Source organism: Pomacea canaliculata, linkage group LG5 (assembly GCF_003073045.1).
Source record: "Pomacea canaliculata isolate SZHN2017 linkage group LG5, ASM307304v1, whole genome shotgun sequence".
NCBI lineage: Eukaryota > Metazoa > Mollusca > Gastropoda > Architaenioglossa > Ampullariidae > Pomacea > Pomacea canaliculata.
The window spans coordinates 28,487,098-28,501,746 of record NC_037594.1 but is presented as its reverse complement, the minus strand read 5'-3'; the positions used below and the strand labels follow the sequence as shown (position 1 = coordinate 28,501,746).

The 14,649-nt window shown below is 51.3% G+C and overlaps 1 protein-coding gene and 1 long non-coding RNA gene across 2 annotated transcripts in view; both read left to right on the top strand.

Annotated features, from left to right (window-relative positions):
- The first annotated feature begins 3 nt into the window (after window positions 1–3).
- Window positions 4–733, top strand: LOC112563777. Its single transcript, XR_003099122.1, has 3 exons — window positions 4–172; window positions 321–462; window positions 701–733. It is a non-coding gene; the product is annotated as an uncharacterized LOC112563777 (long non-coding RNA).
- Window positions 734–786: 53 nt separating this feature from the next.
- LOC112564552 (lactadherin-like) overlaps window positions 787–14,649 on the top strand; it is a 27,588-nt gene continuing 13,725 nt past the window's right edge. Inside the window, exons 1-2 of the mRNA XM_025239441.1 lie at window positions 787–1,088; window positions 2,035–2,182. Coding sequence (XP_025095226.1) covers window positions 2,049–2,182 — 134 coding nt within the window. The 5' untranslated portion in view covers window positions 787–1,088; window positions 2,035–2,048. The remainder of the gene's footprint in view (window positions 1,089–2,034; window positions 2,183–14,649) is intronic.

Sequence of the window (14,649 nt, the reverse complement as noted above, 5' to 3'; positions counted from 1 at the left end):
GTCAGCGGAAACACACCAACAGCATATCCACCATGGTACACTGGTGAAACGCCTTCACCTTACCCTCCTGGAGTCAGCGGAAAAACACCAACAGCATATCCACCATGGCACACCGGTGAAACTCCGTTGTTTACTACTCCTTTGCCAATCAGCACTTTTTCTGTATCTCCAGGTACGCTGAAAATTGTGTCTATGTCTATTGCAAATATGTTTTGGGAATGTGTTATTTCTTTTAGATGTTTGAAGGCAAAAGAACTATTTTCTATCATATCCATTAGCAAAAGAGATAGAAAAATTGAAGTGCTCCTTCGTATCGGCAGGTTACATCTGTAATATCCCGATGACCATTACCAATGCGCAAACGATCACTGACTCCCAACTGACGTCTTCCAGCTCTTTGCTGTTCAGCACACCAGCTTTCGCCGGTAGACTGTTCAATGAGCGCGGTGCCTGGGTTCCATCGTAAGTACAGACGCATCTTTCGCTGTTACTCGTCCGATTTCACCTAGTACAGCGTATGTGATGCAAGCGGTGAATTTTACTGCTTACGTATGTAATAGTTCGAGGAACTTGTTGTCACTTATTTTTGTTATGCTTTGATAAACGTGTAAATATCGTTTGTTTTTTTTTGTTTTTTCTAGCGAAATCTACGATAAGAAACTTATGTACTCAGTCAGTTCTTGTTAACTTTGTCTACCAGCACAAACGACGGTAGCGAATGGCTACAAGTGGATCTACTTCGTCCCTTGGCTGTGTCCGGCCTGTTGATCCAAGGTTCACCTGTAGAGGATCGTTGGACAACGAGCTTCCTTCTTCGTTACAGCAACGATGGCTTCAGTTTCCAGACCTACACCGGCACCGAAAATATCCCGACAGAACTGAGTGGCAGCACCGACAGGAATACGGTGAAGACGGCTTTTCTGACCGCACCAATAACGGCACGCTTCTGGCGAATAGTGCCGGTCTCCTGGGGCCTGCTGGCATCGCACTTCGCTTCAACTTGTTGTCATGCGAGCAACAGAGCATCACCACAGCCACACCTGTCACTCCGACGCTTTGGCCTACAGCCAGACCCACACTAGAACCCCGTAAGTAGACATGACATACAATAAATACAGTAATGTGTTTACAGTAAATACGGTACAATAGTATCAGCCTGTGATCGATATTTTTAAGAGCATGGTAACTGGTACAAACGTAATTATTAAAGCATGGTAACGGGTTCAAAAGTATTTATCATTGTGTGCTTTTATTTTATGCTACAGCATAAATCAACTTTACACAAAACTTATTTATGTAATATTTTTTTAATTAAAAATCGAACCAGGACCACGTGGAAATGTGAGCTGGCAAAGCTCACTGTCTGTCTGTCTGTCTGTCTGTCTGTCTGTCTGTCTGTCGTCTGTCTGTCTGTCTGTCTGTCTGTCTGTCTGTCTAAGACACTTTCATCTTGTGTTCTTTTCGCTTTCTTCTTTTCCTCATATGTATCTTCAATTTCGGACTATAAACCAAGACTTTTTCCCCCTGCGGCTTAAACAGCGATGCAGATTTTTCTGATTTTTTTGTTTTAAGATTCCGATTAATGTTTCATTGTTAAAGTGTTAACTGTCACCGTTGTTACAATGTTAACTGTTTACATTTTAAAATCAAAGCCGCATACATCTGAAGCGTTCAGATCAGTGTTGAAGCACACACTCTCATCATGCCAAAAACGAGATGAAATGCCTACGATGCAGCTTTCAAGTCGGATATATCTGCGGCTTATTCTTAAAAAAATGTAGAGATTTGGAAAAAAGTGTAGGAGGTACGGCTTATGCGCTCAATATACCGAAATTTACGGTATGTATATATGAGTGTGTGTTTGCCAGGTAATTGAAGATTATTTTTGAGTACGATAAACCAATGCAGTCCGATTCCCTTCTCTATGTCAAGTTAAACTCGCCAAACTCGACCTCCAGACATTGCTAAAGCAGAATAATCGTGGTCTTGCTTACGTCTTGACTCCATGCTCATGTACACCTTCTTCTCTTGCAGTTTGTTTTACCAAGATGGGTCTGGAGAACTACCAGATTATAACAGACAAGCAAATCCAGTCTTCTTCTCATCTGAACGAGGAACACAAAGCCAGCATGGGGAGACTTACTCAAGACTACAGCAGTGGCGCCCCCTCTTGGATCCCAGCGTATGTGAAACACTGTCATCATCGTCTCTTGCAAAAACATTTCATGATTAACTTTTAAGATTAAAAGTTCAAGCGACTGCAAGCGGTTTGAGGTCATTCTGAAATTCTTTCAGTGAGCATTTTCTGACGCACGCTTTATAATTGTTTTCTTCTTGACGATATTTTATTTATATTAATGTTAGAACCTCGAGCATATGCTAACATTTATTTCTGGTTTCATTTATACCCTCAGATCTGGAGCACTCTCTGTTAATGAGCGCTTTATGCGATGGAACTTGGCTTTAAAGCTTTCATAAAGAGTATAGTAATGCCAGATGATCTTAGGAAAAAATTTTTTATGTAGGGTCACCGACCGACATCCCTGGATTCAGGTGAACTTCCTGGAGCTGAAGCAGGTGTCAGGTGTGCTGGTGCAAGGCAGACCAACAGGACAGTTCCACGTGCAGCACAGCATTGACGGCGTTACCTTCACGGACTACACAGACAGTCCTTCCACGCCTCCTTACATCTTCCGTGCCACTGACTACGGCAACCAACCGTCCGCGCAGCTCTTCAACCGCAACATCGTCGCCCAGTACATCCGCATCGTTCCTGTCGATGCCACAGAGAACCTGAATCTCAGGTACCCATCAGGAGACACAGACGTTGGTTTAGGTCACATGTTTGAGGAAACAAAAAATTCTAAAAAAAAGCAGGGGCAATAAAGTTAACTTCTTTAGTAGTGACAGATTTCTCACAATTTACAAGGCAGATAACGCTTACACCTGTTGTCTGTTTTCATTCAGACAGATGACACTTCTTTTCTGCTAACTGCCAATGCAGGAGCAAAGTATGATATGTTTTATCAAATGGGACAAAACCGGCTTCCACGTGTTTGGCCCTTAAAAAAAGTTGTCTGCAATTGTTTAGGAAATGGGAGAACTGCAAGTGTTAAATATTTACTAAAGGCTAAGCTTATTATTGAAAGCGAAATGCCGCTGCTCACATCTTTGTTTTCCATTTCCAGGTTTAACGTGCTTGGCTGCAACCCATCGTTACCAGACTATCGCGTGAGCCCGTCTCCAGTACCAGGACAAACACCAACTGCAACACCTGCAACCGTTTCTGGTCAGACACCGTCCTTAACAACAACCACAGAATATCCTAGTTTCACAACACCTTCAGGTGAGATCACAGCGAGGATATCTTTGATCAAATTGGATTTAAGATGTGTTCTCCAACTTAAGCAGTATGCATTTATAGTGAGAGAGGATCTTACGGAGTCAACATAACTGTACTAAACTTATCATAGATCAAAGCTAAATGGAATGCAATAACCCCATTAACTGTTCGTTTCTCTAGTGTGTCTGGTTCCCATGGGGCTGGAGAGTACCTACATCGTGACACCCGGACAGTTGACGTCCTCATCCTATCTAGACACCATGCACGGGCCTGACAACGGCCGCCTATACAATACAGTCAGCTCCGAGACAGGAGGATCGTGGATTCCAAAGTAAGGAATATTTTTTGGCCTGTTTTATTGCAAAAGCTGTAAATCCGTGTTTCAAGTCGTTCCTCATCTTCTGAAGGGTTTACACGTTTTTTGACTTACAAGACCTGATGACCTTTTGTTTTTGCTTGGCGATATATCGTTACGCACTATGTCGTTAAGAACGTGCATTTATATTGAATACGTAAGAAGACTGCATAGTCACTCTTATTATCTGTGACAGAGTCGAGAATACCCCGTGGATCCAAGTCGACTTGCGCTCCCTGAAACTGATCTCCGGCGTGGTGACCAGGCAGCCGGACACAGACCGCTGGACGACGTCCTATACATCTCGGCATCGACGGCAACATTCACGCAGTACACGTCCCAGCTGGGCGACTCACCGTACATCTTCACAGGCAACACTGATCGTAACACCCGGTACGCAACTCTTCAACCGTGACGTTCCGTTATGTGCGTCTGTAACGATCTCCTCGTCGCCTCTGGGTTATGGTCTGCGTTTCGATCTTTTGGGCTGCCGACCTGACATCCCAGTTCCCACCACGTTTGGCCCTACAGCCACAGGACCCACAGCAACACCCTCAGCTTCAGCCTGGCGTATCAACACCTGTTCTCTCCAGGGTAACAGTACACATTCTTTACTAGGATACCACATAGCTGGTCTTCAGGGCAATACAAAAATCTACACAATAAAGAAATTGATTTTCAAATAAGTGTGAATAGCTCAATGTTCCTAAACTTGTTATCATAATTTTTTATTATTTTATTTTTAATTTTGCACTCGTATTTATTACAGTTTGCGACGTTCCAATGGGTCTCAGCAACCCGTTGGTTATTTCCAACAGTCAGTTGAGGTCTTCCAGCTATCTGGATATGTTCCACATGCCTGACAGAGCTCGAATATTTACCCAGAAGGACGGGCCTTATGCCAGTGGATGGAGACCAAGGTAATCCCATAACACTGTCGAAATTCGTACGTTCAAGTGATAAATAATTCTCTAAATAACAGCCTCTTCTAACTAGTCCTTTTATTTTCTGTCTCATCTTGCAGGACTTTCATGCAGTTTGAGACACTACATGATTATATCATGCAAAAACATAAACAACAAAAATCACTTATCGTCTCTCTGACGAAATGAAATCTTTCAGTATCTTTATGTTTTCATTCCAGCGTATCTAATGACAAACAATGGATCGAAGTGGACTTTTTAACGTCTTACGCGATTGGAGGAATCGCCACACAGGGAAGTGCAGACAGTCCCTACTGGGTGACCCGCTATGAACTGTACTACAGTAACGATGGTCAGAACTTCTACCCTGTGCCAACTTCCTCGGGAAACCAATCGAAAAACATTTTTGAAGGCAAACACCGATCAAAACACTCCCGTCATGAACCTTTTCCCAATTGTTCATGCTCGCTATATCCGCATTCGCCCAATCGAATATCATACAGAACCGCACTACGCTTCAACATTTACGGATGCGAATCCCCAACAATTATGCCCCCTTTCACTGGCGAGACACCAACATGCTGGGCCCTATTCAAATAGCGGCGAGTCCACACCTTAGTCCACATGGAGGGTTAACTGACGCCTACCACACATGACACTTGGTTCCAAAAGCATTGGCACCTACCACCAGGCTACACGGGAGACACCAACACGTCTGTGAGCCGCGTCATTCAAAATCCCCCCACACCTGCCACCAGGCTGGACGGGTCCCACGCATCCCGCAAGTACACTGGTGCTCTTCTCCTCAGCAATGCTGGAAACTATCCACAGAGGACGTCCAAAAGCATTTCCCGCCATGGTACACTGTCCAACCCCTCTCCGCTCATCTCCTGGTGAAGCGGAAGAATCACTACGTTATCAGGCTAACTGAGAACCAACACTGTGGGCCCTATTCAAATAGCGGGAGTCCCCCACACTTATCCCCAGGCTGGAGGGATGAAACCCGACGCATACCACCATGGTAACTGTCCAACGTCTCTGTCATCTGCTCAGCACGAGTGGCGAGACACCGTACACAGGACTGGAGGGTCCCACAACCAGCATTCCGATGTACACTGTCCAGCCCTCTGCTTATCCTTGTGAAGCGAAGAATCACCTACACCGATCCAAGTTAACGGCGAGTGACACCAAACGGCTAGGCCCTATTTAAATAGACGGCGAGTCCCCACCACTTACCCACCGGGACGGTTGAACCTCCGACGCCATTCCCACCATGGTACACCGGGTCAACGCATCGGTCAAACTCCCGACTTGCGAGACACCGTATCACAGACTGGACGGGCACAAACGGATTTCCCGCATGTAGCACTGGCCAACGCTTTGTCATCCTCCTGGTCTAAGCGGAGGAATCACATACACCGATTTCCACGGCTACATGGCGAGACACAACACCTTTGGCCCTATTAAATAACGCGAGTCGCCCACAGTCTTACCACGTATGCGGACGGAAACTCGGACGATTCCCCAGGTACATGGTCAACGCCATTGATCTCCCTAAGCAAGTGGCGAGGAACCGTTCCACCAGACTGGACGGTCCACAACACATGATTCCGCCATGGTACTGGATCAACCTCTGCTCATCCCCTGTGTAAGGGAGAACTTACACCGTATCCACAAGCTAAAGGCGAGACGACCAACCACCGTGGGCCTATTCAAATAGGCGAGTCCCCCACCCTTATCCACAGGGACGGGTGAAACGACGCCATTCACCCCATGGTCCACGGTCAACGCCATTCTGTCATCCTCCTCAGCACGTGGCGAGACCCGTATTCCAAGACTGGACGGTCCAACACCACAATTCCCGCATCTTGGTAACTGTCCCAAGCCATCTGCTCATCTCGGTGTAAGCGGAGAATCCTAACGATCCACAGGTCATTGGAGACACCAAACACTGTGGGCCCATAAATAGCGGTCCCCACACCGTTATCACCAGGCGCGGTGAAACTCGGAGCCATACCACATGGTACATGGCCAACGCATTGCTCTTCCGCAGCACAGTGGAGACACCGATTCCAGCCATGGACGGCGCAACACAGCATTCCCGCCTGGTTACACTGGTCAACGCATTCTGCTCATCTCTGGGTAAAGGCGAGATCAGTACACCTATCACGCAGGCTTAACTGGGCGAACCAACACTTGGGCCCTATCAAATACGGCGATCCCCCCACTTACCCCAGTGACGGGGTAAATTCCACGTACCGCCATGGTACAGTGGATCACGCATGGCTCATCCTCCTAGCACAGTGGCGAGACACCGTATCCACCAGATGGGACGGGGTCGCACCAGACCACAGCATTCCGATGGTACACGGTCCAACGCATATGCGCTCTCATGGTTAGGGAGAATCACCTACACGATCGACAGGTACGCAGGCGAAGACACAACTGTGCCCTATTCGAAATAGCGCGGTCACACTATCACCACGTGGAGGGTGAATCCGACGCCATTCCCCATGGTACACTGTTCCAACGCCATTGCTCGATCTTCTCAGCACAGTGGCGAGACACTATCCACAGACAGGACGGGTCCCACAACCCTCAGCATTCCCCATGTACACTGTCCAACGCCCTCTGTCTCCCTGGTGTAGGGAGAATACTAACCGTCACCAGGCTACCTGGCGGACCACAACTCTAGAGCCTATTCAATTGGGCGAGTCCCACACCTTACCACAGGCTGGAGGTGAAACCGACGCATACCCACTGGGACACTGGTCAACGCCATCTGCTCTCTCTCCTCAGCACAGTGGCGAGGACACCGTAGTCCACGAGATGGACGGGTCAAACACAGCATTCCCGCATGTACTGTCCAACGCATCTGTCATCATCCTGTGAAGCGGAGATCACCTACCACGTATCCACAGGACACTGGCGAGGAACCAACACTGCTGGGCCCTATCCAAATAGGGCGAGTCCCCACGACCTTATCCACAGGCTGACGGGCTGAAACTCCGGACGCTTACCACCATGTACACTGGTCCAAGTGAACCATATGTCATCCCTTCCAGCACAGTGGGAACAGCCATATCCACCAGACTGCGGGTCCCACAACAACATTCCGCCATGCTACACTGGTCCAACGCCTTGCTATCCTCGTGTAAGCGGAGAACTCACCTAACACCGTTATCACCAGTACACAAGGCGCGAGACCAACACCTGTGGGCCTATTCAAAAGGAGGAGGTCACCACACCTTCACCACCAGCGGACGGGTGAAACTCCGACGCCATCCCACAAGTAAACTGTCCAAGAACGCCATGCTGCTCATCCTCCTCGCACAGTGGCGAGACACCGTATCGACCAGACTGACGGTCCCACAACCACAGGCATCGCATGATACCTGTCCAACAGCCATCTGCTCATCCCCTGTGGTGTAAGCGGAGGGAAACCTACACCGTATCCACAGCACACAGGCGAGAACGAACAACGATAGGCCTATTCAGAAATATGCGGCAGAGTCCCCCACACCACTTACACCAACAGGGTGGACGGGTAGAAGACCCGACGCCGATTCCACCATGGTAAACTGGTCCAACGCCATCTGCTATCCCCTCAGCACGGAGTGCGCGAGACACTAATTACCAGATGAGGTCCCACAACCACATATTCCGCCATGGTAACTGGTCCAAACCATCTCTCACCTCCTGGTATAAGCGAAAACCTACCACGTATCCACCAGGCTTACCACTGGCACGACGACATACACTGGGCCTATTCATAATAGGGCGAGGTCCCCACACACCTTACCCACAGGCTGGAGGTGGAAACTCCGACGCACGATCCCCCATGGATACACTGGTGCAACGCCATCGACTGCTCATCCTCTCAGCACAGTTGCGAGACACATCTCTGTATCACCACAGATAGCGGGTCCCACAGGAACACAGCATTCCGGGCGCCATGGTCCTGGTCCACGATCTGTGGTCCATTCTGCGCACGCCCTCCTGCTCATGCTCGTGGTGTAAGCGGAGATCCTTTACACCAGGATCACTACTTTACACCGTGATCCACCGTACTGGCGACTGCAAGGACACAACCGTCTGCTGGGGCCCTGAAATGCGGGAGTCCCCCAAATAGACGGGAGTCCCGCCACAGCTTACCCACTCGGCTGGACTGGGTGAAACCCGACGCATCCACATGGTAACGCATCGGGTCCAACGCCATCTGGCTCATCTCTCAGCACAGGGCGAGACAGCGCTAATCTCACAGAGGAGCGGGTCCACAACCACGCATTCTCGCCATGGTTACCGCTGGGGTCACGCCATCCGGCTATCTCGACTGGTGTAAGCGGAGAATCACCGTAACTACCGTATCCACAGGTACCACGTGGCGAGACACCAAACACTAGCTGGCATTAATAAGTAGCGGCGAGTCCCCACACCTTACCCCACAGCTGGACTCCGTGGATCGACGCACCACCATGGTACACGGTCGCAAACGCCTTGCTCATCCTCCTCAGCAGACAGTGCGAGGAACCGTATCACGCAGACTGGAACGTGGTCCCAGCAACAACACAGCATTCCCGCCATGGTATACACTGGTCCATACGCCATCTGCTGTCATCCTCCTGTGGTAAGCGGAGAATCACCTACACCTATCCAACAGGATACACTGGCGAGACACAACACGCGGGCCTATTCCAAAAGCGGGAGTCCCCACCTATCACAGGCTGACGGGGGTTGGAACTCGACGATTTCCACATGTAACTGGTCGCAACGCCTGGTCATCCTCTAGCACAGCTGGCAGACACCGTATCCCCGAGAGTGGAGGTCACAACAACATGCATTTCCGCATGGAGCACTTGCCAACGAATCTGTCATCCTCTGGTGTTAAGGCGGGCGAGAAATCAGTCCTAACCGTAATTCTATCCACCAGGCTACACTGGAGACACCAACACTGGGCCCTTATCAAATACGGCGAGTCCCCCACACCTCTATCCACCAGGCTGAACGGTGGCGTAAACTCGACGCTCTATACCGCACCATGGTACAAAGCTGGTCAACGCCATCTGCTCATCCTTTCTCAGCACAGGGGCGAGACACCGTGTATCCACCAGACTGGACGGTCCCACAACCACAGCATTCCGCGCCATGGTACACTGGTCCAACCCATCTGCTCATCTCCTGTGTAAGCGGAGAATCACCTATGCACCTGTATCACCAGGCTAACAGCGGAGAACCGAACACTCTGCTGGGCCCTATTCAAATAGCGGGGTAGTCCCCCACAATCTTACCACAACAGGCTGGGGGTGAAAACTCCGCCGCGCCATACCACCATGGTACCTGGTCCAACGCCATCTGGTCATCCTCCTCAGCCACAGTGGGCGAGACACTGTATCCACCAACGGACTGGGAACGGGTCCACAACCACAGCATTCCCGCCATGGTTACAGGTGGTCCAAACGCCATCTGCTCATGCTCCTGGTGTAAGCGGAGAATCAACTACACCGTATCCACAGGCTAACATGGCGAGACACCAACACCTGCTGGCCCTATTCAAATAGCGGCGAGTCCCCCACACCTTACCCACCAGGCTGGACGGGTGAAACTCCGACGCCATACCCACCAGCGCGGTCACGAGTGATAACGGGTCCAACGCCATCTGGGGCTCTCATCCTGGCCTCAGCCCACGAGTGTCGAGACACCGTATCCATGACAGACGTGGAGGGCTGGTCCCACGAACACCACGGCATTCCGCCAGTTGGTACACTGGTCCAACGCCATCTTGCATGATCTGCTCCTGGTGTAAAGCGGGAAATCACCTAACCCGTGGTCCACCAAGTCTACCACTACTGGCGAGACACACAATCACTGCTGGCGGGGACTAAAATAAAGGCGGCGATCCCCCACACCTTATCCACCAGGCTGGGACGGGTGAAAGTCCGACCCCGCCATACCACATCGACGCCGGATAGACCACCATTGGTACCGGGTCCAAAGCGGAGATCTGGCTCATTCATCAGGCACGAATTGCGCAGACACTCGTATCCACAGACTGAGGTCCCACAACCACAAGCATTCCCGCATTGGTGACACGGTCCAACGCCCCTCATCATCCCGGTTGTTAAGCGGAGATCGACCATACGCCTATCCACCAGGCTACACAGGCGAGGACACCGACACCTGCTGGGCCCTAGTTCAAATAAGCGGCGGTCCCCACACAATTATCCACCAGCTGGACGGGTAGAAACTCCGACGCCATGCCCCACCAGGGTGACACTGGGTCTGAAGCCATGTGTCATCCCCTAGCAACACGTGCGAGACCACGTATCACCAGACTGGACGGGTCCCACAACACAGCATTACCGACACATGGTACAATGGTCCAACGCCCTGGCGGCTCATCCTCCTGGTGTAAGCGAGAATACCTACCACCGTATCAAGCAGGCTACACTGGCGAGACACAAACCTGCGTGGGCCCTTATTTCAAATAGCGGCGAGTCCCCACACCCTTACCCACCAGATGGAAGGTGAAACTCGACTCCATTGTCCCACATGGTACACGCGATCCAGACCTGCTATCGAAAAATCCTCAGCAAGAGTGGCGAGACACCGTACACCCAGACTCGGACAGGGTCCAAAACAACGACCCAGCAATATCCAACCCAATGGCCACACGTGGTCCAACGCCATTCGCTCCACGTCCTGTGCTTAAGCGAGAGAAATCACCTACACCGGTATCAACCAGGCTCACACAGGGGAGATCACACAACAAATATCTGCTGGCCTATTCAAATAGGCGGCGGAGATCGCCCCACACCTTATCCACAGGCTGGACGGGTGGAACAATACGACGCCATTCCCACCATGGTACACAGCGATCCAAGCATCATGCTCATCCTTAGCACAGTGGCGAGACACGCGTATCGACCAGACTGGACAGGGTCCCACAACCACAGATTTCCCGCCATGGTACACTGGTCCAACGCCTCTGCATCATCACTCCTGGTGTAAGCGAGAGAATCATCCTACACCGGTTCACCAGGCAGTACACTCTGGCGAGAACGACAACGCACCTTGCTGAGGGCCTTATTCAAATAGGGCGAGTCCCCAACTTACTAAGGCGGGACGGTGAGAAACTCCGACGCCATAGCCGAACATGGTACTACTGGTTCCCGTCACTGCATCATTCTCCTCAGCACAGTGGCGAGACACGTATCCAGCAGACTGGACGGGTCCTACAACCACAGCATAGTCCGGCATTTGGATACACTGGTCCAAAACGCCATCGCTGCTCAATCCGCCTGGTGTAAGCGGAGAATCACCTACACCGTAATCCACCAGGCTACACAGGCGAAACCGAAATCAACCTGCTGAGGCCGCTATTCAAAATAGCGGAGCAGTCCCCCACCACCTTAGCCCACCAGGCTGGAACGGCGGTGAAACTCCGAGCCATTCCAGCTGGTACAGCTGGTTCCAAAAACTGCATCTGCTCATCCTCTTCAGCACAAGTGGCGAGACATCGTATCCACCAGAGCTGGCCGGATCCACGAACCACAGCATTTTCCCGGCCATGGATACACTGTCCATGACGCAAATCATGCTCATCTCGCTGGTAGGCGGAGAAATGACCTACACGCGGATCTCAGCCAGCTAGCACTGGCGAGACACCAAGCACCTGGCTGGGCCCTATTCAAATAGCGGCGAAGTCCCCCCACACACGCTCCACCGCTCGACGGGTGAAACTCCGACGCAATACCACATGGTACAGGTTCAACGCCATCTGCTTCATCGCTCCTCAGCACTGAGTGGTGCAGAAGGCACACCGTATTCACCAGACTGGACGGGTCCTACAACCACACAGCATTCCGCAATGTACCACTAGTCCGAACGGATTGGCTCAGTCCTCCTGTGTAAGTCGGAGAATCACCTGAACACCGGTGATCCACAGGCTTACACTGGACGAGCACCAAACCAGAGCTGGCGCGCCTAATTGCAATGCGGCGTCAGTCCCCCAACAGCATATCACAAGGTGGACGGAGTGGAAAGCTCCGACGCCAACCCACCATCGGACCAATGGTCTACGCATCTGATCATCCTCCTCAGCACCGATGGCGAGACACCTATCCACCACACTGGAGGTCGCGTCCCCGACAAACCAAGCTCCTCGCACAGGATACACTGCGATCCAACGCCTCTGTCATCCTCACTGGTTGTATGTGGAGAATCACCTGAGCACCGTATCCACCAGGCTACACTGGCGAGAACCAACACCTGGCTGCTTCGACTATCAAATTAAGCGGCGAGTCCCCCACACGTTACCCACAAGGTGACGGGTGAGAAACTCGCGACGGCCATCCACACAATGGTACGGTCCAGCATCTCTCATTCCTCAGTCAGCACAGCTGGCGAGACAACCTTAGCCACCAGAACTGGATGGAGGTCCACAGACCACAGGAATGTCTCGCCATGTACGATCTGGATCAGAACGGCCATCTGACTTAATCGAGTCTGCGGTATAAGCGAGAATCGCCTACCAACGTATCCATCCAGCTCACACTGGGAGACAACACTAGCCATGCTGGGCCCTAGTTCAGATAGGCGCGAGCCGCCGTGCACCCGTACCGAGCCACGAGTGAGGACGGTAAATAAGATCTTCGGGAAGCCAATCTCCACATGTACAGCTGGTCAACGCCATTCTGTATCCTCGCTCAGCACAGTGGCCGAGACAAGCCGTATTCCACCCAGACTGGACGGTCCCACAACCACAGCTTAGTGTCTGCAGTAGTGCCTATTATGCTTCGAGAAGCTATCGTGGGTGACAACTGTCCAATCGCCATCTGCTCATCCTCCTGGCTGTAAGCGGAGAATCACTACACCGTATCCATCCAAGGCTACACTTAGCGAGACAACGCAACAGCCTCTGGGCCCATATTCAAATAGCGGCGAGTCCCGAAACACATCCTTTATCCACCAGGCTGAGCGGGGTGAACAGTCCGGAGCGCCATACACCATGGATACACAGGTGTACCAAACGCCATTTCGATCATCCTCCGCTCAGCCGACATGGCGAAGACACCGTACTCCACCAGACTGGACGGAGTCCTCAGACCACACATTCCCGCCATTGGTACACTGGTCAACGCCATTCGTGCTCATCACTCGCTGGTGTAAGCGGAAATCTCCTAATGGCTCTGATACACTGAGTATTCTGTTGTTCCTATGACCATGACAGGCTGTATAAAGAAACTGGTGTCCCGTGGAGGGTATACTACTCTCTACACAGCTGGTCCTGATTCAAATAAGCGGCGGAGTCCACCCACACCTGCATGCCACAAGGCTGGAACGGGTGAAACTCCGAGCAGCCATACCCACCATGGATACACGCGTTCCAACGCTTGCTTACATCCTCCTCCACACACTGTAACATAGTGGCGAAGAGCACCGATATCCACCACACTGGACGGGTCCCACAACCACAGCATTCCCGCCATGAGCGATACACTTGGTCACAACGCCCTCTGCTTCAATCCTCCTTGGGTGTAAGCGGAGAATCACACACACCCGTATTCCAGCCAGGCTACACTGGCGTAGACACCACACCATGCTGTGGCCTGATTCAAATAGCGGCGCAGTCCCCCACACCTTTACCAGACCAGGCTGGACGGCTGAAACTCCGACGCCATGATCCCACCGAATGGTTACGACGAGGTCCAACGCCATCTTCTCATCCTCCTCAGCACAAGTGAGCGCAGACACCTTATACACCAGACTGTGACGGGTCCCACAAAAACCCACGGCATTCCTCGCCATGGTCACTGGTCCAACCGCCATACTGCTCATCCTTCCTGCGGTGTACAGCGGAGAAGTCACCTTACACTCCGTAATCCACCAGGCTACACTGGCGAGACACCAACACCTGCTGGGCCCTATTCAGAATAGCGTGCGAAGTTACCAGCAACTCCTTACCCACAGGTCTGGACGGCTGCTTGGGAAACTCCGACGCCATTCCCACCATGGTAACAATCTTCTCT